At 36.3% G+C, this 23,483-nt stretch overlaps 1 protein-coding gene across 1 annotated transcript in view; it reads right to left on the reverse strand.

Moving 5' to 3' along the window:
- The window catches only part of nid1a (nidogen 1a), a 45,884-nt gene extending 26,922 nt beyond the window's left edge, over positions 1–18,962 (reverse strand). Inside the window, exons 1-10 of the mRNA XM_081351416.1 lie at positions 18,675–18,962; positions 13,325–13,633; positions 10,704–10,924; positions 9,128–9,420; positions 8,916–9,044; positions 7,734–7,985; positions 6,662–6,862; positions 4,624–4,857; positions 2,936–3,073; positions 2,355–2,483 (exon numbers count right to left, since the gene is read on the reverse strand). Coding sequence (XP_081207542.1) covers positions 2,355–2,483; positions 2,936–3,073; positions 4,624–4,857; positions 6,662–6,862; positions 7,734–7,985; positions 8,916–9,044; positions 9,128–9,420; positions 10,704–10,924; positions 13,325–13,633; positions 18,675–18,878 — 2,110 coding nt within the window. The 5' untranslated portion in view covers positions 18,879–18,962. The remainder of the gene's footprint in view (positions 1–2,354; positions 2,484–2,935; positions 3,074–4,623; positions 4,858–6,661; positions 6,863–7,733; positions 7,986–8,915; positions 9,045–9,127; positions 9,421–10,703; positions 10,925–13,324; positions 13,634–18,674) is intronic.
- Positions 18,963–23,483: the final 4,521 nt, after the last annotated feature.

The following is a 23,483-nucleotide window of genomic DNA, read 5'->3' on the forward strand; positions in this document are numbered from 1 at the left end:
TGGAGGAGAAAATGAGATGAGTACACAGACAAATAACTTAGATACATGACGTGACGCGTGACCTTTCCAACGTGATGACGTAATACGTGGCGCGTCTCAGAGATGGTACACGATGAGCATTTGTGGTTAAAAAGTATATCATTTAATTTTTTTTTTTAGAAAATGACGGATCGTTTCGCTGGATAAGACTCTTATATCTCGACTGGGATCGTGTCGAGACTTTGAAGCTGCATTAAGACGGACATTTGAACCTTTTATTTGAACATTGGTATAGTTGGTTGCCATTGAAGTCCATTCTGTGTAGAAAAATCCTGGAATGTTTTCCTCAAAAACCTTAATTTCTTTTAGAGAAGAAGAGCCCAGTAATCTCACATGCATTTTCTTTAGAGATCTCAAAAGTGTCTCAAAGTCTGTATTCAAAAGTCACAGATCTCAATCTTAACCCAAACATTTCTCATCAAAGGATCTGAGCTGCCCTTGTATTCACATACATTTTAAAATCAATGAGACATCCATTTTCTTTTTCTTTTATATATACATTATATATACAACATTATATATATACTACCGTTGGTTTTGAAGTCTCTTCTGCTCAACAAGGCTGCATTTATTTGATAAAAAATACAGTAAAAACAATGCAATATTATTATAATTTAAATTAACTATTTTCTATGTGTATATATTGTAAAGTGTAATTTATTCCTGTGATCAAAGCAGAATTGTAAAAAGCAGAATTGTACTGGCAAGGGTCAGATATCTTTACTCTATAACATTTTGGTGAAAAAACATAAAGACTCTACTGAGTATAAGAAAACTCAATGGATAAATGACTTACAAACAGATATCTCAGAGGAGGACTGGAGAGAGGTGTGCCATAGAGCACAACTTCTAACAATAAACACCTATCTCAAACTGATTCAATATAATTGGATTATGAGGACTTATGTTACTCTGGAAAGACTGAATAAGATGAATCCAAATATTACTGATATCTGTGTTAAATGTAATGTCGAAAAGGGCACCTTATTTCATTGTCTGTGGGACTGCCCTGAGATACGAATGAATGAATGAAGTTATAAAATGTATTTCTAAGATGACCTTAAATCCAGTGCCTGACAATCCTGCACTTTGCATTCTTAATTTGTATCCAAAAGTATGTTAAACCGCAAAGAGAGGAAAATTACAGACTTGTGTATAGTACAAGCTAGACGCTTGATTTCTCTCTGTTGGAAAGATGTCAAGAGCCCTTCTGTTGGTCGCTGGCTGAAAGAACTATCAGCATGCCTTATCCTTGAAAAGTTAACATACACAATGAAAAAGAAACCAGCCGAATTCAAAGAGATCTGGAAAGAAAAGAGATCATTCTTGGAGAACTGTGAAGTTGAGGAAACTCTGGAAACTTGAAGGCGATATGTCCCTAACTGTCGATACCTCCTAAGCTGTGTATGATTGTATAATGTCGTTACCCAGTTTTTTTTTTTTTTGTTGTTTTTTGGGGTGGGGGGAGTGGATTCTTTTAAAGTTTGACTGTTATATGCTTTGTTAAATGTATCAACATGTATTCTTGTAAACTGTTAAAATTCAATACATACATGTTTATAAAAAAATATATAAAGCAGCACATTTTATTACTTAACAATAACATTAAATTGTGTTAAAATAAGGTGCTATGTTGTATATTTATTTTTCTTGTCATTACAATCAGGCCAATAAAGTATTCTAAATTGTAAATAGATAATTGACATTACGGTTTACAAGAGCTACAGGCTGAAATAATGAGAGATAATGAGAAATAATGAGAGATAATGAGCTTCAGATGAGCGACATCCTCTATAGGGAATTTCTTCTGGGGTCTTTTTCTTCTCAGAAACATCAGAAGTAAGAGACTCTGACTTAAATATCCATTTGCTTTCCATTTAGTCTCAATCTTGTCTTGGAAAAAACAAATGCGATTTGTTTTATTTTCCCCATGAAAATCAAGTCTTATGCCCCCAGTTTCAAGTCTAGTCTCAGACAATATGCAGTCTGATCGGTTTAAACTGAAAGCAACTTAAAATATATCAGTGCCATTGTTTTATCTCAAGATTCACGGCAGTAATGTTTTGTTTTTTTCTAAGGCACATTTATAAAGGGTGCTTAAATGTCCTAATTGAACTAAGGCCAAATCCTGGCTTAATCTAAGCTCTGTCTGTGAAACCAGTCCATGGCTTCTTTAGATGTTAGATGTTTTTACAATGTGGACATTTTATGATGCAAATCAACTGAATTTAGCTTTATAAATAGAGGGGAATTTTGTCAACAAATATAGATGATGATGAGTACAAACAGACATAAACATGTACTGACTCACATACCAACACATGTCTGTCCATCACTAGCGAACTGGAAGCCGCTCTGACACTCGCAGCGAAACGTTCCCGGCTGGTTGTTGCAGACGGCGTTCGGCCCACAGATCTGAGGGGTTTCCCTGCATTCATCGATGTCTAATGAGAAAAGGAAAACAAACTAAACTTGCTGAAACGGGCTTTAGTGAGTATTTCCACGACCACTTTAATGCTATTATAAACAACAGACTTCCTCATAGTCACATTCCCACGGATCACTAACGATGATACCATCGGTTCTCATAATTGCGTCTTTTTAAGATAACATCTGTCCCGTTTTTGTGCAATTTCCTCTAAGCATCAAGGGATGGGTCACATCCTTAGAGGTCTGGGGGAATATTTAAGTAGACATAGAGACAATTTTGACGTCTGGTTAGAAGATTGCTTTGGACACGACCCCGATAGGAAGCCAAGCTCTACTTTCATGAAGAAAATTAGGAGGGAAATCCGTTTTAGGAGGGAAATTAAATAGGAAATGGTTTTAATTGAAACAATACACTAATGATAGATGTAATTGTGGTAAAATCTCAGATTATCCCACAACACCGTACCATTGCAAGTCCTTCCGTCCCCATTAAAGCCCGTGGCACATTCGCATGTGAACTGGTTTCCTTGTCCGGGTCTGCATACGGCGTTAGTATCGCAGCCGTGTCTCCCAGTGAAGCAAGCGTTCTCTTCCGTCTGTCCACCTGTGGATTTTACATAAGAATCAACTATTAAGAATATACATTGAATTTAAAGGGATAGTTCACCCAGAAATTAAAATTCTGTCATCATTTTCTCACCCTCGTGTCGTTTCAAACCCGCAAGTATTTCGTTCATTTTCAAAAACACAAATGAAGATATTTTTAATGAAACCTGAAAGATTTCTGTCCCTCCATTAAAAGTCTATTCACCCAAAACTCTGACACTTCAAATGTTTAATCACAAATATTTAAGCTTTGCCAATTTTAATATTCAAGTAAGGCCCTAAAATTGGCAAATTAATCCGGAATTTCGCGGAATTTTACATATTTGGAATGAAATTCTGTTTTTGTGTGGGAGAAGAACGTATGTCTGGGGAAAATGCAGACCGGGGGAAGCAAATCTGGGCGACACAACCCCTCCCTTCATTGCAGCTCCCCCCTCCCCCTTCAAAACAATGAAAGCATGGCGAAGCGGCTCTCCACGGCTCTGCTTTCGTCGCCGAAAAAGTTAAGAAACTCGACGCTAAGCCCTCAGTAGTAGTCCTACAACTTGAATACTTGTAACTTTTGATCAAATGTTTTTGGCTGTTACATGATGACAAAGTCAACTTTAATATCATAACTCAGGGAGAACTTGCTGTATTTTGCCTTGTTTTTGATGCACTTTAATGTACTGTATGGAAAAGATGATTCTTATAGGTACTTTATGTATAACTCTGAAATTGAGAGGTTTTTTTTTTACTTGAAAGAAAAAGCTAATGGAGTACTTTTATTTAAACTATATAAACTAATATAATTTATTTTACTGGACAGTTTAAAGCTCATAACCATATACATTTTGTTGTTACTTGAAGTACTTAGAGTGCAGTGTTATGTTGCATTAGTGTTATGTTATGTTGCACATTGCAGTAAATGTGATGTTTCTTACCTCAATAAATTTAATGCCATTCCTATTTTATTTGTGTACATTTTAATCATTAACATTAAAAGCACACTCTTACGATTGTTTAATTTGGACGATGGGGAATTGTTTTAATTTGGACTTTGTGCATGCTCTTTGAGACAGTGACCATAGACCTGCATGAAATGACTGACAGACAAGAACGGTTTGACCTAAAAATATCCAAATTAAAACTACTGCGGAAAAAAAGACACCTACATCTTGGATGCCCTTGCGGTAAGCTAAAACATACCAAAATTTTATTTCACAGTGAACTATCCCTTTAAGATTGTTGAAGGGCGATATGCTAACATCGCTGCTGAAGGACTGCTACACTACAAACCTTCAATAAATTCTTCTCCCCACAAGAACTCTGGTCAAGCTTACTTATTTTATGTATTGGAGAAATCTAATACATTGGCGAGCCACCCAAACCACTGCTCGGCCAAATACACCAAAATCTAACAATGTGCATTGTAATCTACAGACTCAAATAGATAAATAGATCATTTTCTTTCCGCTAGTCTGAAACAGCACTTTATTAAATGCCAAATAGCCTAAAATCTGAAGTGTTTTTGACAGTAGGTAAATATTTTCTCAGATCATCCCTCACCGTTGATGTCTCCGATCTTGTTACTCATGGCATAACGCAAGAGCTGTTCGTCCACATCGTACATGACGAACACCTGGTCGACGCTGAGCATCTGTGCGGACGGCGTGGCTCTGGCGGGCTCGTCGTGCTGGCAGCCCTGAAACGTGATGGTTTCCCTGACGCTGTAGCTTCTGCTCTGGGTCGACCCGTCCTGATGATTGATCGTATACTCCCGTGTCGATGAAGAGGAGATCACTGACAGGAAGAGACACACATGCATCAATAGGCTTCACAAAAGGACTTGAATAAAGGAAAAATAATTATCACAATTTTTTAATGTTTTAATGTGAGTCTCTTCCGCTCACCAAGGCTGCATTTATTTGATCAAAAACACTGTAGAAAATTATGAAATATTATTACAATGTAAATCAGCTGTTTTCTATGTGAATATATTATAAAATGTAATTTATTCCTGTGATCAAAGCTGAATTTTCAGCATCATTACTCCAGTCTTCAGTGTCACATGATCCTTCAGAAATCACTCTAATATGATGATTTGATGCTCAAGAAACATTTCTGATTATTATCAATGTTGAAAACAGTTCATATTTTTGTGAAAACAGTGATGCATTTTATTTTTCAGGATTGTTTGAAGAATAGAAAGTTCAAAAGAACAGCATTTATTTGAAATAGAATATTTTGTAACATTATAAATGTCTTTACTGTCACGTTTGATCAATCTAATGCATCTATGCTGAAAAAAAATCGTACTGAACCCAAACTTTTGAACGGTACCGCAGATAGAAATGCATGCATTTCTTTTTCTCTTTTTCACTTCCGAACAAACACTGGATGCTTTTAAAGTGTAACTCAACCTCTGGTCAGAGCCTGACTCCACCCACTGGTAAAAAAATGCTGTAAAAGTAGGCGGAGTCCAGCAGAGACAGAGGGGACGAACCGAGGGCGGGGCTGAGCGGGGGGGGCGTGCACATGAGACCCACAGTGACAGAGTGATTGACAGCTGTCAGACTCGCAAAGATGTAGAGTGACTGGAGTGACGCCAGTAGCTTTGCAACAGAGCGGTCATTTGAAGTCGAGGACTTTTCTCCCGCACCTTCACCTGAGGTGGAGGAGGGTGAATTGTCTAGACACAGAGCCAGAGCCTTATCAATTCGAGCCGCTGGCTTAACTCTTAAAGCTACACTGTGTAATTTTTTATGTTGATTCTTAGCAAAAAACACTTTGTTGTTTCACATGAAGCTCGTGCCAGGTGCGTGGGTAGTGAGCCGCTGGCAGAGCCAGCATATGTCATACGAAGATACAACTTCCAATAGGGAAATTCAACTGCAGTAGCCACCATTCAACTTGAGGAGGGCAGCACTCAGACGTTTTTACACCATATGTGACTCTGCACCACAAAAAGTCTCGAGTCACACGGGTATATCTGTGGCAATAGCCAACAATACATTGTATGGGTCAAAATGATCTATTTTTCTTTTATGCCAAAAATTATTAGGATATTATGTAAAGATCATGTTCCATGAAGATATTTTGTACATTTCCTACCGTAAATATACAAAACATTTATTTTTGTGAGTGAATGCAGCACAATCGTGAATATAAATGAACAACTTTAAAGGAGATTTTCTCAATGTTTCGATTTTTGTGCACCCTCAGATTCCAGATTTTCAATAGTTGTATCTCGGCCGAATATTGTCCTATCTAAACAAACCATACATGAATTGAAAGCTTATTTATTCAGCTTTCATATGATGTATAAATCACAATTTCAAAAAATTGACCCTTGTGACTGGTTTTGTGGTCCATATTGTAGAATTAAAACACTTTATACCCAAATGTCAAAACATTTGCTCGAGTCAATGAACAGTCCTAGTAAAGCCCCAGTCTTATAGATCATTAACTAAAAAAAAGTTGTTTTAGGGTTTAGTTACCCTTTAAGCACTATTGCAAACTGAAGTGCAAAGGATACACAGTTTTATCTGCATGTTTTCTCATTCTTGTGCTGTGAATGATGGGAAATCATGCATGTTTGACTCACAGTTGCTGCTGTACTGGTAGACCTCGTTGTAGGCGTCAATCTGAACCTTGGCTCCCTGAGGAATCTCGGGAATCTTTCCTTCGAGTCTGGTGTCGACCGTCAGGTGGTCGTGCTCGTCGATGCCTTTGAACTCCTGAGAGATGGTCAGCCTCTCTCCGCCCGGCTGGAAGGTCACATCGGCCCGACGCTTGAACTTTCCGCCTGAGAGATGGGAGTGTGAGGCTGGATTTCCATCAAACATTTCAACTCAAACCAATGTGTCAAAGCAAAGAGTGTTTACACACTAGAGTTGCTGAATTGATTTTAAATGGGATGGTGTGTCGTAAGAAATATTTGCTGTATTCCGGCTTGACCTGAAACTGATCTGGATCTTTCTGCACCCTCTACAGACGCTATATGTTAAATAGAGGATATTTGCACTAAGTGAAAATAGTTGTTAGATGTTATTTATACTTAGTGCAGATATAGCAGATACACATTTTCATATGCACATTTCATAATAGAAAATAAGAGGATTACCAATGAGGAATCTCTATGAAAGAAATACATTTATTTATTTATGTAAATCTGGGGTTTTAAATCTTTTAGATGCCATGGACCCCAAATCTAAAATTTAAAAGGCAGCTATTTATTTATATATAAAATATAAAATAATAAAGGTATTTTCAACGTTTTATCTTACGATTCTGACTTTATAACTTCCATTGCACACAAGAAAAAAGTCAGAATTGTGAGTGACTTTTTTTCTCTCTCAGAATTGTGAGATATAAACTCGCAATTGCAAGTTATAAAATCCGAATTGTGGTACATAAAAAAATGTCAGGACTGCGAGATAAAAAGTCAGAATAACGTTTCTGATTTTTTTTTATTCGGATGGAAACAAGCTTCCATAGAAAACCCCCTGATCATTTCATTTACATTTTCTTTTCATTTGATATAACACTACCATTTAAAGTGAGATAGATTTTATCGACGACAATAATAATTCGTTACATTTATATAGCACTTTACATATGGAAGTGGGAATCTCCTCAACCACCACCAAAGACTTCTCACTATATGAAAATCTCACCAATGATGCTGAAGCCATTCTTAAAGCCCGGCTGCTGAAGTGCAAAAGCCCATCCGATGACCCCCCCAACGGACGACAGCGGCTGAAGAGAGAAGCCCACGATCGCTGGGATGGCGCTGATGGCCACATACGCTCTGCCGTCGTTAACCACCACATACGAGTGGAGATCGTTGCTAGCAAAGTCCACCGGCACCGGCGAGTTTCCCACGAACACTCTGCCGCTCACTTTACCATTCATCCTTTGAGGGATCCCTGTGAAAGATGGTTCAGATCTCATTATGACAGAGGCTTTTCTCAGGACTCAACACAGTACCAAATTTGTATAAAAGTAACAAATGTCCTTTGATACATTTCAAATTTGACATCTATTAATATCACCATAAATGGAATAGACTCAAAAATATGATGAAGATGAGATAGACTGAAGAGGAAAAACAGCAAACGGAAAAAGGAACATGGGGTTAATATTGTGCTAGTTTTAGTCATATTGTATTCAAGTAACAGATTCATGTTTTGTCCCAAAATATGACAGACTTTGATGTCAGCAACTTCACTGAACAAAATCGTAAACGCAACAGTTTTGTTTTTGCCCCCATTTTTCATGAGCTGAACTCAAAGATCTAAGTCTTTTTCTATGTACACAAAAGGTCTATTTCTCTCAAATATTGTTTATAAATCTGTCTAAATCGGTGTTAGTGAGCACTTCTCCTTTGCCGAGATAATCCGTCCACCTCACACGTGTGGCATATCAAGATGCTGATTAGACAGCATGATTATTGCACAGGTGTGCCTTAGGGCTGCCCACAATAAAAAGGCCAATCTAAAATGTGCAGTTTTACAGTATTGGGGGGTCCGAAAACCAGTCAGTATCTGTGTGAACCACCATTTGCCTCACGCAGTGCAACACATCTCCTTCGCATATAGTTGATCAGGTTGTTGATGTTGGCCTGTGGAATGTTGGTCCCACGATTTTTTTATATAAAACAATATTTTATCTCAAAGGGATTCAGCTAACAAAAAAATTTTTAGAGTCTAATTTATTTTGCTGTCCTAAATCTATATACTGTATATATTCACATTTGCACAGGCTGTCAGTGATCATAACCCATCATACGAAAAAATTCTATAATAGAAATTAAAGCAATAATAACTGAACTGAAGTCCATTAGATAGAGACATTACCATCAGGTACGCATTGAATCCCATTGCCGTAGTATCCAGGCTTACACTGGCAGCATCGTCCACTCCGATTACATTCGCCAAACTTGGAGCATCTGTGCCCACCACATTCCCCGGAGTTGTATGTAAATACTGTGCGCAAAGAATAAGAGTCATTCGGGCTCAAGAAAAGTACAAAGTTGTTCATTATTAATAAATAAAGCATTCATGCTGACCGTCCACCTCGATGTCCTCATTCTCGATTACCACGACCTGGGGATCTTGAGGCGTGAACTGAACCGTGTGCACTTGAATGGGAGGAGGGTGTTCTGGACGATGGTAAACTCCATCCAGGTTCTCCTGTTGGATGTCGGGATAGACCTGGACTTGCTGGTTGTGTGTTCCTGCGGTCCTGAACGTGTGGGAATCCGGAGGAAAATCTAGCACTTCCCCAGGGGCGACGTTCGTGAAGTGGGGGAACGTACCAATCTCAAAGACCCACACGCCGCGCTTCCCGGAGTTAGTCTGCCTGGAAAACACATTCAACAGCAGTATGGGAAAACGTGCTCAAAATACATTGACACTTCTGAACAGTGGACAAGCCACCGAAACATTATTAAATCACCTAAACATTTAAATCCAGTCATTATTTACATTGAATCATTTAGCAGACGCTTTTATCCAAAGCGACTTACAAATGAGGAGAACTATAAAAGCTGTCAAACTAACAACAGGACAACATGCAAATGCTATGACTCTTCCCAGTTTAGTCTAACGCAGTACATGTAAAAAATAAAAAATTTGAATATAGAATTCTATAGAATAGAAAGTGTTAGTATTAACACTGTTATTTATTTTCTGTGGGACATAAATGGAGAAATCTTCATATCGTTCTTTTCTGTCAAGCTCCAAAAAGTGCAAAAAGTACCATAAGGCTCAATAAAAGCAACAACTTAAAACTGCAGTGAACCAAAGACAGTCTCAAAAACACGCTTTGAAATCGCTGGTGTTTCTGACGTCACAAACTACCGTGTAACCAATCAGATCAACGTGTGATCGTCAACCAGTGGATCTCTGAGCTGAGTGAGTGAGTGGAGCTCATTCGGGGCTCCGGGTAGAGCGGGTAGAGCGGGGCTCATTTGCATATTCATAGAACCACGTATATTAAATGAGGCAAGGGTGTCGAGTTACATTCAAGCTTTTTTTTTTCCAAGGAAGAAACAATATGTCATTTTGGTTTGATTTAGTTTTAAGGGATAAAATTATTGACTACATGGGGACTTTAAGCATAAACTTCCTTTAATTTTGATACATTTTTCACACACAAAAAATCATTGTCTTGCAGTTGATACGACTCAAACTCTAAACTGCGCGTCATATGAAGTTTTATGTGAGGAATAGACGTCATTCCTCTCAAATCTCATTCTACACAGATCCGTCACATGGACTACTTTTATGATTAGTTTAAGTCAAGTCAACTTCGCTTATAAAGCCCGTTATACAATACAGATTGTTTCAAAATCATGGACAAACAGGAAAATAACGATCAACAATGCAAATAGAATTAATTTCTAATGTAAAGCAGCTCTAGTCATTATTCAGCTGAAATTAGTTCAGTGTTGATTCAGTTCAGTTCAATAACTGTGTAAAGTTAAGAAGCATTATGGAGTTTCCTGGTCAGTGAAACTTCGTCAGAATGTCTGGATTTAATTTTCACAGAAGAAAAAGGTTTGAAACATGAAAGAGAGTAAATGATGGCAATATTTATGGTGAACTATCCTTGAGACCAACACAAACCGCAACCGTACTTACTCAGCTAAGTTCCTGACCGATGCCTCGGTGTCGTCTGTGATGCGATAGTACGGTCCTTGTCTCTTGGAGAAGACTAAGTATCTCTCCTGTCCTTTACTGAAGCCGGCGTGCATCGTGAAGCCGTTACCTGTGCTCTGGAACTGCATCGACTCTCTCGGGTACAGGAGTATCGCATACGACATCGTCTCCACAGAAGCAATGACCAGTTGAAACGTATTTCGCTGTGAGGTTAAACAACATGATTTATTAACGCATTTTTATACTATCAATTGAATCCATGGCGTCATAAGTCATTCATTTTCAATTAGAGTCAATGATTTGATTAAAAAAAAATTTTTATTGTAATCATTCTTATTTATTAAAATTACTAAAAATAAAAAATAACAAAAAACAATACATACATATAAATATAAATACATATAAAAATTAAGAAAAAAAAAACACAACAAAAGGATTAAAAATAAAATAAAATAAAAATTATAAATATATATATATATATATATATATATATATATATATATATATATTAGTGGTGGGCCGTTATCGGCGTTAACGCAGAGACTCTTATCGCGCGATAAAAAAAATATCGCCGTTAATCTATTCTCCAAGTTGCGTTGGGAGCTGGCTAATACTACACAAGCTATGATGACGCAATCTACCCGCGGCCGCGAGGAACACCCGGCTGCAACGGATCATATTCGTCGTCATCTTAAGTAGCCTAAACACTGTAACACAGCTGAAAGTGAAAACTGGTGAAAAAGATCGGTGCAACGAGCAGCAGCAAACTATATAGACAGAGTGTGTGGTGTAACAGTTCGGTAAGTTAAAACGTGACTTATCCGTTCTACCACCTCAAATTCAAAACAAAACATATCACTGAATACCAGCGCGCGCGTATTATTCCCAATATATCTTAGTGGTGTAGAACATAATCTCTGTCTGCGCCCGATTTTAAGAATCGTTGTTGTGTTTCTTTTTAACTGAAAAGACATCAGTTAGACAATATTCTAATTTTAATTTCGGGTTTCATAAGCTCCAAGCCATAATAAACATTAGACCTACTTAAGTCTCTGCAGCTAGTGTACTTAAATTTTATTTATCTGCGAAATTATGTTGTATACTTACAGTTTTGCACAATATATGTTCTCAAAACTACATACACCCTTTAAAAAAAATAAATTTAGCAGTTATTTGGGTCTGTGTAACCTGTTCTGAAATGGTTTTATTATAATAGTTATTGCAAGAGGCTGCAATGTATATCACAATATAGATTTTAGGCAACATCGCTAGTAGTTGATAATAACATAGGCCTACCTAATGTTGCCTACGGACGGTAACAGTACAGTAGTAACCTTTACAGTGAGTCGAACAGCTTTCTCAAGCAGTTTGCGATGCATTTTGGAAACAGGAGATGAGCCCCTGGTCTAATGCGCCACCTGGCTTGACAAACCGGTTCTCAAAGACTTACTTTTATAGTCATTATTTGGGTAGCACACATATTCTGAATGCCTTCGGCAGAATTCAAATGAGGAATTTTAATCTAGATTAATCTAGATTAATTTCAAAATTAATCTAGATTAATCTAGATTAAAAAAATTAATCTATGCCCACCTCTAATATATATATACACACATGAAGAGTTCAGATGCAAAAGCCTCTAATTGCCATTTGAAATTTTCTTCTAGAATGATCATTTTTATCAAGCTCGAATATATAAGTTCAGTAATTTCACTTAAATGACAATTAATAGGTCATTTTCATTGTCATTTCATTTCATTTTTCATTGTCATATATATATATATATAAATTTCATAATATTAAAATAAAACTATTGTACAAAATTGTTAAAATAAAATAATAAATATATTAAAATGATTATTATTTTAACAATTAATATTAGATTAATTTTAAAAATGCACTCTTGTGTAGAAAAGGACTACATTAATTCCATTAAACCTTTATATAAAAACTAGAGTAAATACTCAGTCAAATGTGCACTTAAATCAACAGAAAGTGAGTTGAAGTTTGTAATGGTTTAGAGAATAAAGTCCAAAATTGTATGTTAGATGCGATTAATTGCAATTAAACACTTAGTACATTAATTACACTAAAGTAACACTGGAGTTTTTCCACTTGTTTTTAACTCTTTATATTAAAAAGAAGTGAAAGGGTTCAGCCATTTATATTCAAAATACAATTACTATATGAAGCCATAAAATCTTATGCAATTATGCTTTAATTGTGGCTTAAAGTGCATTTACTGCAAATTACATTTTTAGATATTTAAACTGTAAAATAAGGAATAGGAGTGTGATCTTTGCAGTGCGAGCGAGTTTGATACATGCATTAATAGTCATAATATGATGCATTATTCTTATGCTCAAAACATACTCTACGCAAGTATGTGTTATGTAGCCTAACAAAAACACAAGATTGATGTATGGTTTATTAGGATAGGACTATTTAAAAATCTGGAACCTGAGGGTGCACAAAAATCGAAACATTGAGAAAATTGCCTTTCCACAAATATACCTGTGCGACTGGTTTTGTGATCCAGGATCACAATTTTAAAAATGCATGATAAAATTACTGTAACGACCCACAAATAAACTGAACCTCACTCTTCCGGTGTGTTCCAGGCCGTCTCCTCTGCTCTCAGCCCTACGATAGGCCACATCCACCCATGTGACCACCAGCGCGTGGATGGGATTCACCGTATCATCCTCTGGAAAGGCTCTGTTGATGTGATCGGCCGCCTGTTGGAGAAGAGCAGGACTCGAGTCCTGGCGGAAGAAGACCTTTCCTACGCCGTCGCTGGTGTCCAGGTCGCCTTGTAGAGCAGCGATCATCTTAAAACTGGCCGGCATGTTGCCCAGGTACTCTGACTCTCCTGTCGGCTTCTCCAGGGCAGCAAATCCATTGGTGTTGATCTAGATGTGAGATATAATAGTAATACTAATATTACAGAAGAAGATACTGAAGATAGGAATCAATAACCATAACTAAAATACAAGAACACAGTGATGTTTTGCTCCGTTAATGTTTTTGAACAAGTGCTGTCAAATCGATTATTCATGATTAATCGCATCTAGGCCTGTCACGATAACAAATTTTGCTGGACGATAAATTGTCCAAGAAATTATCGCGATAAACGATAATATTGTCGTTCTGAGACCATTTTCATTTAATATAATTATAATGGCATAATAATGCAGGTACACCTTTTCAACGATCTATAAACTTTTATTTCTAAAGAATATTAAACATTGAAAACGGAAAACATTTTAAATATCCAAAAAAATGAACAAAACAACCAAAAACAATGAAAGCAATGGACTCTTAGTGTCTGTTAACAAAATAAATGTCTGTTAATATATAAAATGAAACAAAATTGCACTTCAAAAAATATTAAACATTAGGCTTTAGACATTATTAAATGGTGATACATTCCATAACAGGCAAAACTGACAGTTAGGACCTTTGTAAACAAATAAAAAAAAGCCTCAACAAGCCATATCGCACAATTTTGCACTGTTACTTTGTCCTCCTGTTACTTTGTCAAGTGATTGTGTACTGTCGGGAAGACGGAGACGCACTTTATTGCGTGTGTATGCTACGCACTGAAAATACTTGGTTAGGATTAGGGGTGAGGAGTGCGTGCGTATTACACGCCATAAAGAGCGTATCATATGCACGCAAAAACTATTTTTGGCGTATAAATGGCACGAGAAATAACATTCGTGGTATAGATATGCATTTTCATGTGATCGGGCTCGCTGTCGCAACTCACAACTAGCGTCTTCTCTCTCTCCCGGCAGTAGCCGCAAACAGTCCCGCCTTTCCCACACAAAGACCATGTGACTGACAAGTGCCGCGCCGCCGCCTCCCCACACAAAGACCATGCAACTGACAACAAGAGGGTTCACTCCTCCTACGCTAAAGAACCGAGAGTGGTCATCCAGTCTCTTTGGTAGAGAGAGAGAGAGACGAGGAAAACAAACAAGCATGCAAATGGAATTATCGCGGCCGGAAAAATTATCGAGCTCATTTTTTTTATCGTGCGATTAATCGACTTATCGACTATCGCGACAGGCCTAATCGCATCTAAAATAAAAGTTTTAAAATTGTAAATTTACTTGATGTTTCAAGTGTTCATACTTAACTTAAAAATGTAAGTTTAGTTAACTTTAGGTTAGTTAAGTTGGAAATTTAAGTTATCTCAACAAATTCTAAGTTGTTATAACTAATTGCAGCAACATTTTTTACAGTGAAAGTATTATGCAACCATCAAGAGTCAAGAGAGTCAAGAACCCCAGTGTTCAATATACAACCTCATTAAATTGATAATTTAATCAAAATCTGAAGTTGTCAAACTTATGATCTCTAGTTGTATATAAATATATATATTTATATATATATTTAGCTATTTTGTCCAATAGTTTTATTTTATTCTACCTAATTTACATCTTCTATTTTCTCTTTCTAGACAGATACTGTCAACTATAGAGATCATAAGTTTGACAACTTCAGATTTTGATATTTTCAGATTAAATTATTAAATTCAATGAGGTTGTATATTGAACACTCATATATATATATATACTTTTTTTTTTTTAAATCAATAATGAATAATAATAAAAATAATAGATTTAAAGGGATGGTTCGAAGTAAAATCAACCTAGGGTCCTTTGCACCATGACCTCGAGCCAAACATCCCCCAGAAGCCTTTTTCCCTTGGTCGAACATTATTAAAGTTAGAGCTTATTTAGAGAGATCAGCCGGATGGCTTAGTGCAGGCGCTAATGGATCCAAGGCTGTGTCTGGTAAATTACCCCACTAATAATGCCCAGAATGGCACCAAACTTCTACAGTAGCACAAATAGGTTCTGGACTCATAAAAAATGAGGCATTGGAAAGTTTGTAAGTACATCAGGAGTTTATTTAAATAACACTTGCCCTGATGACTAATGCTACCGCTAACCTGGACGTCGACGTCACTTCAGGGGTTTGGGAAAAGCACGTAAAAGTCCTGGCAGAAAGTGATGCATAAGAATGTGGTGTCACGATGAATTATTTTTTCCAAAGTGTTAACAAAATTTGTTGCAAACTGGCACTACCATCAAAATATGAGTGCATTCCTGGAACTGGGCGTCATTACACTACATCCTTATGCATCGCTTTCTGCAGGAGTATTTTTTTTCTCAACTCACGGAAGTGACGTCAACATCCGGGTTAGCGGTAGCATGAGCCGTCAGGCAAGTGTTATTTAAATAAACTCCTGATGTACTTACAAACTTTCCAATGCCTCGTTTTATGAGTACAGAACCTATTTGTGCTACTGTAGAAGTTTGGTCCATTCTGGGCATTATTAGTGGGGTAATTTACCAGATACAGCCTTGGATCCATTAGCGCCTGCACTAAGCCATCCGGCTGATCTCTCTAAATAAGCTCTAACTTTAATAATGTTCAACCAAGGGAAAAAAAGGCTTCTGGGGGGTGTTTGGCTCGAGGTCATGGTGCAAAGGACCCTCGGTTGATTTTACCCCGAACCATCCCTTTAATAATGTTTAATAAAAGAATAATAATAATAGTAGTATTAATAAATAGTAAATACATATTCACGTGTGTAGAAAAGGGCTATATAAGTTCCCAATTTTTCTCATGCTACTGCAATCTTTAAAACTTATATCAAAACAAAATAAGTAACCTTTAAAAGAGTAAATACTCAAATGTGCACTAAAATCAACAGAAACTGAGTGTGTGTTTGTGATGGTTTAGGGAATAAAGTCCATTGAACACACAGACACACACACACACACACACACACAGTGTAAAAACAAAGAAACTATTTGTTTTAAACTAAAACAACACTCTGAACATGCAATGTAACACAAATGAAAACAAAATGCACATTTTAAACTGATGTGTGACTTATTTTGTAGATAATAGGATATCAAGGAAAGTCTCGAGTGTCTCTAAATCCAGCCTATAAAGTCAAATATTTTGTTACTCTGATAGTAAAATCCTCAAAGCCTATTCAGCACAGACAAAGTAAAATCAGACAAATTAGGCCTAATAAGGTTCACTGATCCGGTATTATGGCTAAAGCGTGTTGTTTCTGTGCCATAACGTCACCCAAGAGAATTACAAAATGATTGTTTTCAAAGAGGTTTCCGGGTGGGTCATCCTGGTATTGTTTCATGAATACTCTCTACGTCAATATATGTTCTGCATACTGCTTTGGATAAAAGTGTCTGCTAAATGCATAATATATAGGGCTAATTTCAGGCACAGGGACTGTATTTAAACCTTTTGGGAAATTAAATAGTATCATCTCAGCATATTCATCTGAGAAAAATAAGCGTTTTAAAACAAAGTTTAACATGAGTGCAGATTGTAGTAAAGAATGAATGAAGAAAAGTAAAAAAATTAGCGGTTTAATGAGGAATGCAATGCACGTTTTAATCGTTTGTACAATGAATGTTCAACACCTCACTAAAACAGATGTGCGTGGTGCATTCTGACAACATCTGGAAATGCAGTCAAACACATGCACTTTTATTCAGCAGGAGATCCTATAAATCCTGAAGGAAACATCTCATTCCTTCTTGTGACTTTGCCATTCATTCATAATCTGCTCTAAAACACTGGAGTTTTGTCAACTACAAATCAACAGAAATGTTATGTTATGTTATGAAAAGATGCAATGTATTCTGCTAAAATAAAAAGAGTTCATGGTAAGAACCACAACAGCTCAAAAAGAATTGCTTGTCCTGGAAAGGAAATTGGCAAAGGAAACCTGTGGGAAAGGAAGCATTCAAGGGATTGTAATTATGAATGTTATTGTTAGTTGAGTCCTCTGAGAAAATTCTCCATAAAGATGTACGAGTCCTCCAACCACATCTAAAACAGTCCGTGAGTCAATCCACCCGATCAATACACATATATACAGGAATGTGTCTGGAGTATTTTAACTACAGAATCACTCATGAGAGCTAAACTGACTCTTTACTTTTGTGATAAACATTCCTACTCTAATAGTTAATGATTCATCAATGCAATCAATCACTCAATTCTCGGAGAATAAAATCACTTTATCCTACATTTGTTCTCATTGCATATGTTGCATGCATAAAATAACATCTATTCTGTATAAAATGCCAAAACAATAACTTACACTCCGCATACTATATTAATAGAGACAGATCAGTCGACTGGATAATAAACCAGCGTTCAGTAGGCAAACCTGAAATAACTCAAAACCTTGTTAAATGATCTGTTACTCAATTAGCACTTTTTAGAACACCACAATTAGAACACCACATTTCTATTTTAGGAGGAGATAATGAGCTGTTTGTGTGTGTTGCCTGTTTCTTTGCCAAATCTGCTGCTATTGTACTTGTACTTGCATTGTGTAAATAAAATCAGATGGCAAGAAAACATGGCAAAAACAACACATGTGTGTGTGTGTGTGTGTGTGTGTGCATTATGTACATATATGCGTGTGTGTGTGTGTGTGTGTGTGTGTGTGTGTGTGTGTGTGTGTGTGTGTGTGTGTGTGTGTGTGTGTGTGTGTGTGTGTGTGTGTGTGTATGTATAAATTAAATATGTGTGTGTATGTATGTATGCATTAAATGTGTGTAAAAAAAATGCTGGGTTGTTTCAACCCAAATTTGGGTCAAACATGGACAAACCAACTATTGGATACATTTTATTAAATAAACTTTTAACCCAGCGGTTGGGTTTGTCACTATTTGACCCAAATTTGGGTTTAAACTACTTTTTTAGAGCTTTTTTATAGTTTATGTACACACACCAGGGTAACTTGCATCCTGAAGGGCAATTTTACGAACATAACGCATTTATATGGCAATTAAATTTTATGAATGTTGTTCTAGGGTCATATTATTCCTGAATCAGATGTATCACAGTACAGTAGACGCGAATATGATTAATAACTGAAACACTCACGTAAATCTTGTTGAACTGTTCGTCGTAAAACGTGACGGGCTTTTCCAGAGTGATCTCGTGCGTCTCATCGCTCCCTTCATTAAGAGACTGGTCGCCTGCGTTCCTCCCGAATGGAAAAAGTTCCTGTCGTGTTATCCCGCTAACAGACACTGACAATCCGAATAGCAGGATCCACACTGACCATCTCTGCCCCTGCCGACCCATTTCCAGACCCGAACCGAACCTGAAGCTGCCTGAGAGAAACTGACTGGCTGAAGATTAAGCGCGTGTCCGAGTGAGGCTCGCGCTCCGCCCTAAAACTGTTACACTGATGCAGATTATATTGCTTGAGTTACTGTATAAGATTAGCAATACTAATATACCACATGTACATGTACTAAAATCCGGGTTTAGCTTTCACACTATATGAACTCTAACATTTAAAAAGTAGGCCTACTTATTAAAGTTACTGCATAGACACAGATGTTAGTTGACGGCAGAGCTGCCACTGTCACGCATTCACCGTGAGACTCGCGATTGACACTTTCCACACGCTCTCACGCCACACATCCATTTTCTCAAGCAAAGAAAAATCGCGAAGCAAAGAGGACACGGAGACCGACAGACTAGACCGAGCACTCTCCGATTCTGTCAATTTTATTACGAAATTCAAACAATAAATACCGTTTTGGCGCTTGTAAATGTTACGTGACCCCTAGCCTAGGGTTCACGTAACATAGCGGCACGTGACCCGATCATCTCTACTAGCTAATAGTAAATAAAACACGAACACTGTTGAAAGATACAGTACAACTTACAGAAATGTATATTCCTCATACATAATATCGACCAATCAAACAAAGGGGTCAATAAAACAGCTGGAGAACAATATGTCACTAACATTACCTCAGGAAAGCCATTTAATGACCATAATAGGCTATAGCACGTTAGTTGGCTATAAAAATAGCTATTGAGAGTATTTTGCTAAATATGTGTATTTAAGATTAAATTTGAGTTATTTTAACCTTAAATAATACTGCCAGCTGATAGGGCTCTCTGTATGTTGACAGCATTAGATGAGTTGTTTTTTTTCTTGAGAAAAATTAACGCCTATCTTGTGTACCTAATATTTATCCAAATGAGTCAATATTAAATCAAAATCACAATAATTGAATTGAAATAATAAAAAAGCGTAGCTTACCAGAAATTGTACCATGTAAACATTGTAACATGTTGTCACTAAACCTAATAAAATTCAGTTTAGTTACTAAATTGTTAGTGACAATCACAATACACTTATTGTGATCATTGACTGTAAAAAAAATGATTGTGATGCAATTATTATTATTTTTTTACATGTTTGATGACTTGCGACTCGACTCGACTTAAAGATGACTTGCGACTCGACTCGACTTAATCAAAGATGACTTGCGACTCGACTTAGACAACAACGACTCGCGACTTGACTCGGACTTGAGCCCTGTGACTTGGAAAGATTTGACCTACCTTCTAAAACTACAGATCAGAGTTGTAATCACTGTAGTATAACACTATATCATCATGATCACAGCTCTGATTACTGCTTTCGCACTTTTGTCACTGAGCCAGAGTTCAGCAGCGCTTATCAGTTGCCATTTATTACACATTCACACAGTTTTCAACCAAATAATGTTTTTTTTTCTTTTTCAGGCATTTAAATACAGAAGTACTAGCGAACCATTTATCATTTAAGGGAAAAAAAAAACACACCGATGTCAATTAGTAAGCGGAAATAATGAACCTTTCAAATAATTTTGAGACATGTTTTTTTTTTTTTTTCACAACAAATGCACATTTTAGCCTATGGGGAACTATAAAGTCTTCTCCCTGTTCACCAGCCACTCACTTACATGTCTTTCGGGAGAAATGGATGGATTTACGTTTTGTAAATATGACAGACACGTAGCCCCAAAAAGTGTCACGTGACACACACTTCGCATTGGAAATAGGAAAATAATTTAACCAGGGACTCAATATTTTAAACTTAATGTATAGCAAATCACGATCATTTTAGTTTTAAAACTAAAGTTAGTTTTTTCCTATTCGGTTTATTTTAGGTTCCAAATAATGGCTTAGACACACTCATAGACAAATTCTTCCTAACACACATACAAAATGTGTAGCAGTTATTTCAATGAAATGATTTTGCCTTTGTTACTCTGTAACCAATAAAATAGTTTTTTTTTTTTCACTGCCTTATCCTTATTTTGTCATACTTAATCCCTAAATTGAACTGAAGGGTGCCCTTAGTGAAAATTTTATCGCAATCATGAACTTTAACTGCTAAGTCATGAACATATTTTAAATGCCTTCCTGATATAAATTAGTAATAGTGCAAAAATCACTAATGACTTGTTTAAGACTGAAGCTTAAACCCGAGGACTTGCAACTTGACTTGGGACTTGAATGCAAAGACTCGAAACTGACTTGTGACTTGCAAAACAATGACTTGGTCCCACCTCTTGTGTGTAGCCTGTTTCATATTTGTTATAGGCTACTAACTACAATAATATATATGATATCTTTACACACACTGTACGTGTTTTTCTACTGCAACATCGTGTGTGTGTGTCTGTGCCTGTGTTTACATACATATACATTATATATATATATATATATATAGTCTGGAAAAAGTGTTGTTTGAACATTGTTTAAATATTCATATGCTGTTCCACAGAAAAAAAGATTTGTAATTTTTTACTATTAATATTATGACATTATTTTTTGTTATTTTCATGGAGCATCCAGTCACATAACCTAATTAATATTCATGACAACGCTTATTGTCTCAGCAAATCAGAATGTCCTACTCATTAACATCATGTTGCATAATTAATGCAGCGACATTAAACAAACATCAGCGATTGATCTTTTGATGATATAATAATTGAGCACGATCCAAAAGACCATCAGAGCAAGGCCTTGTTTTTGGCACAATCACACTCCCTTTGAAACGGCACAATAATTGGCAATAATATCCTGAGTTCACTGTACTGTGTGCAAATGAACAGTGACACAAGAGCATTCCAGATTATCGTTCACTGTCAAGGATGAATATGAATGTAAACTAATTGATTTGGATGGGTACTTTAGTTAATTGGGGATTGGGGTTAGGATCAAACAACATGAAGGTAAAACATATAAACTAGTGCTGTGAAATATTAAATAACAGCGCCATCTACTGGTCAATCATATCTCTACAAGCATTCAGTAATAATTATGATTTCTAAATTTGAATGGATAAAATTTTAATGCTGAATTTTAATTTGAAATTTGACTTTAAGTACATAATATTAAAATGGAATGAAGTTCAAAGAAATTAATGCAACTGTGTTGTGTCAGAATGAATTAGGCTACTTTAATATGCACACATTTGTGAGTCATTTCCAGGAATGTTTGAAATTCCACCTTTAGACATCTGTCTGTATTTTATTTTATAAATATGTTTAACTATATACATACATTTTAAAGACCACTATGGAAGAACGCATGCATCATTTCTCAATGACACGAAAATTCTTTAAAAAAAGGGGAAGCAAAACAACATGAAGTGCGTTTACCAGATGGAAAGCTTGAACAAAACACATACGAATAATCTGAATATTTTAGTTGCTGTGTTAGACTAAGTTATGTAACAAACTGGGCTTGCAATTTAAGTAAACCACTTAAAAGTTTAGGGCACTCACAAGGCATTAATGAATAAGGGGGAAAACTGAATCAACACTTGAAATCAGACAAAGATAGGCATAAGCAGGTAAACCAACAAAGTATATTGATAACTCAATAGTCAAATCAGAAAAAATAACACTTATCCGAGAGTCCTTGATCTAATAGTCCATGCTTGAGAAGTATTGTCCTTATGTGTGAATCATTAGCCCAAAAAAATGAATCAAAATGTCCAGGAAAATGGTAATAATCCTCCAAATGTGATGAAATAGCAAAAACACCCCCCCCCCAAAAAAAAAAAAAAAAAAACAAGTCTCCATGGGTAATTAATCCATAAGGATCACCTCACATGCCTCCTTCCTCTCCACTGGCTTGGTCATCTCTCTACTAAAGGCCTTCCTCCTCCAAGGTGTTATCCTGTCAAAATAAAAGTCCATTTTGCCAACTAAAAATGTTTCTGCACCAAACATAAAAGTCCCACATTAAAAAGATGGAGAAATTCAACTAGGGCCTGAAACCAGTTAAATCATACCTATACATATTTTACAGTATTTTATCTTCCCTCACATTGGTCAAATAAAGTATATTTGTGTATTTCTCTTAACCCTAATATAGTGTCACAGTTAGTTCCCTCTGTTGTATCATTGTGTTTAACATCTTTAATTTTAATTCTTTAGTTTTACACCTTTATGAAGTTTGCCAAGTCCTCAGGTATGCAACGAGGGTCAAATTATTGAATAGTATGTTATAATGGCAGCTTGGTTTCTGTTGAATGTTAAACTGGAATTGGTCCCATTTGCAGGAGGACTGCTTGACATCTTCACCAACTTCCCACACCATTAGTTCCCAAAAAAATGGCAAACGGGTACATGGGAACCTATTTCTCCTGCTAGACTATCGTATTTATGGTCAGTCATCAAGAACATGTCAACATTAGGTTATATTTCACCTAAAATGAAAAGGAGTTAAATTGTAAGTCTATTTTTACACATCAGATATTCCACACATTATATATTATCTGTGTATTATTATTATATTATTATCTGCTATATTGACTTTTATTTCAAAATCAAAGTTTAGATCAAAATTATAATCTGAGACGCATATGAAACATAAAGCATGCAT

Source organism: Scardinius erythrophthalmus, assembly GCF_964197995.2.
Source record: "Scardinius erythrophthalmus genome assembly, chromosome: 21".
In the NCBI taxonomy this organism is placed as follows: domain Eukaryota; kingdom Metazoa; phylum Chordata; class Actinopteri; order Cypriniformes; family Leuciscidae; genus Scardinius; species Scardinius erythrophthalmus.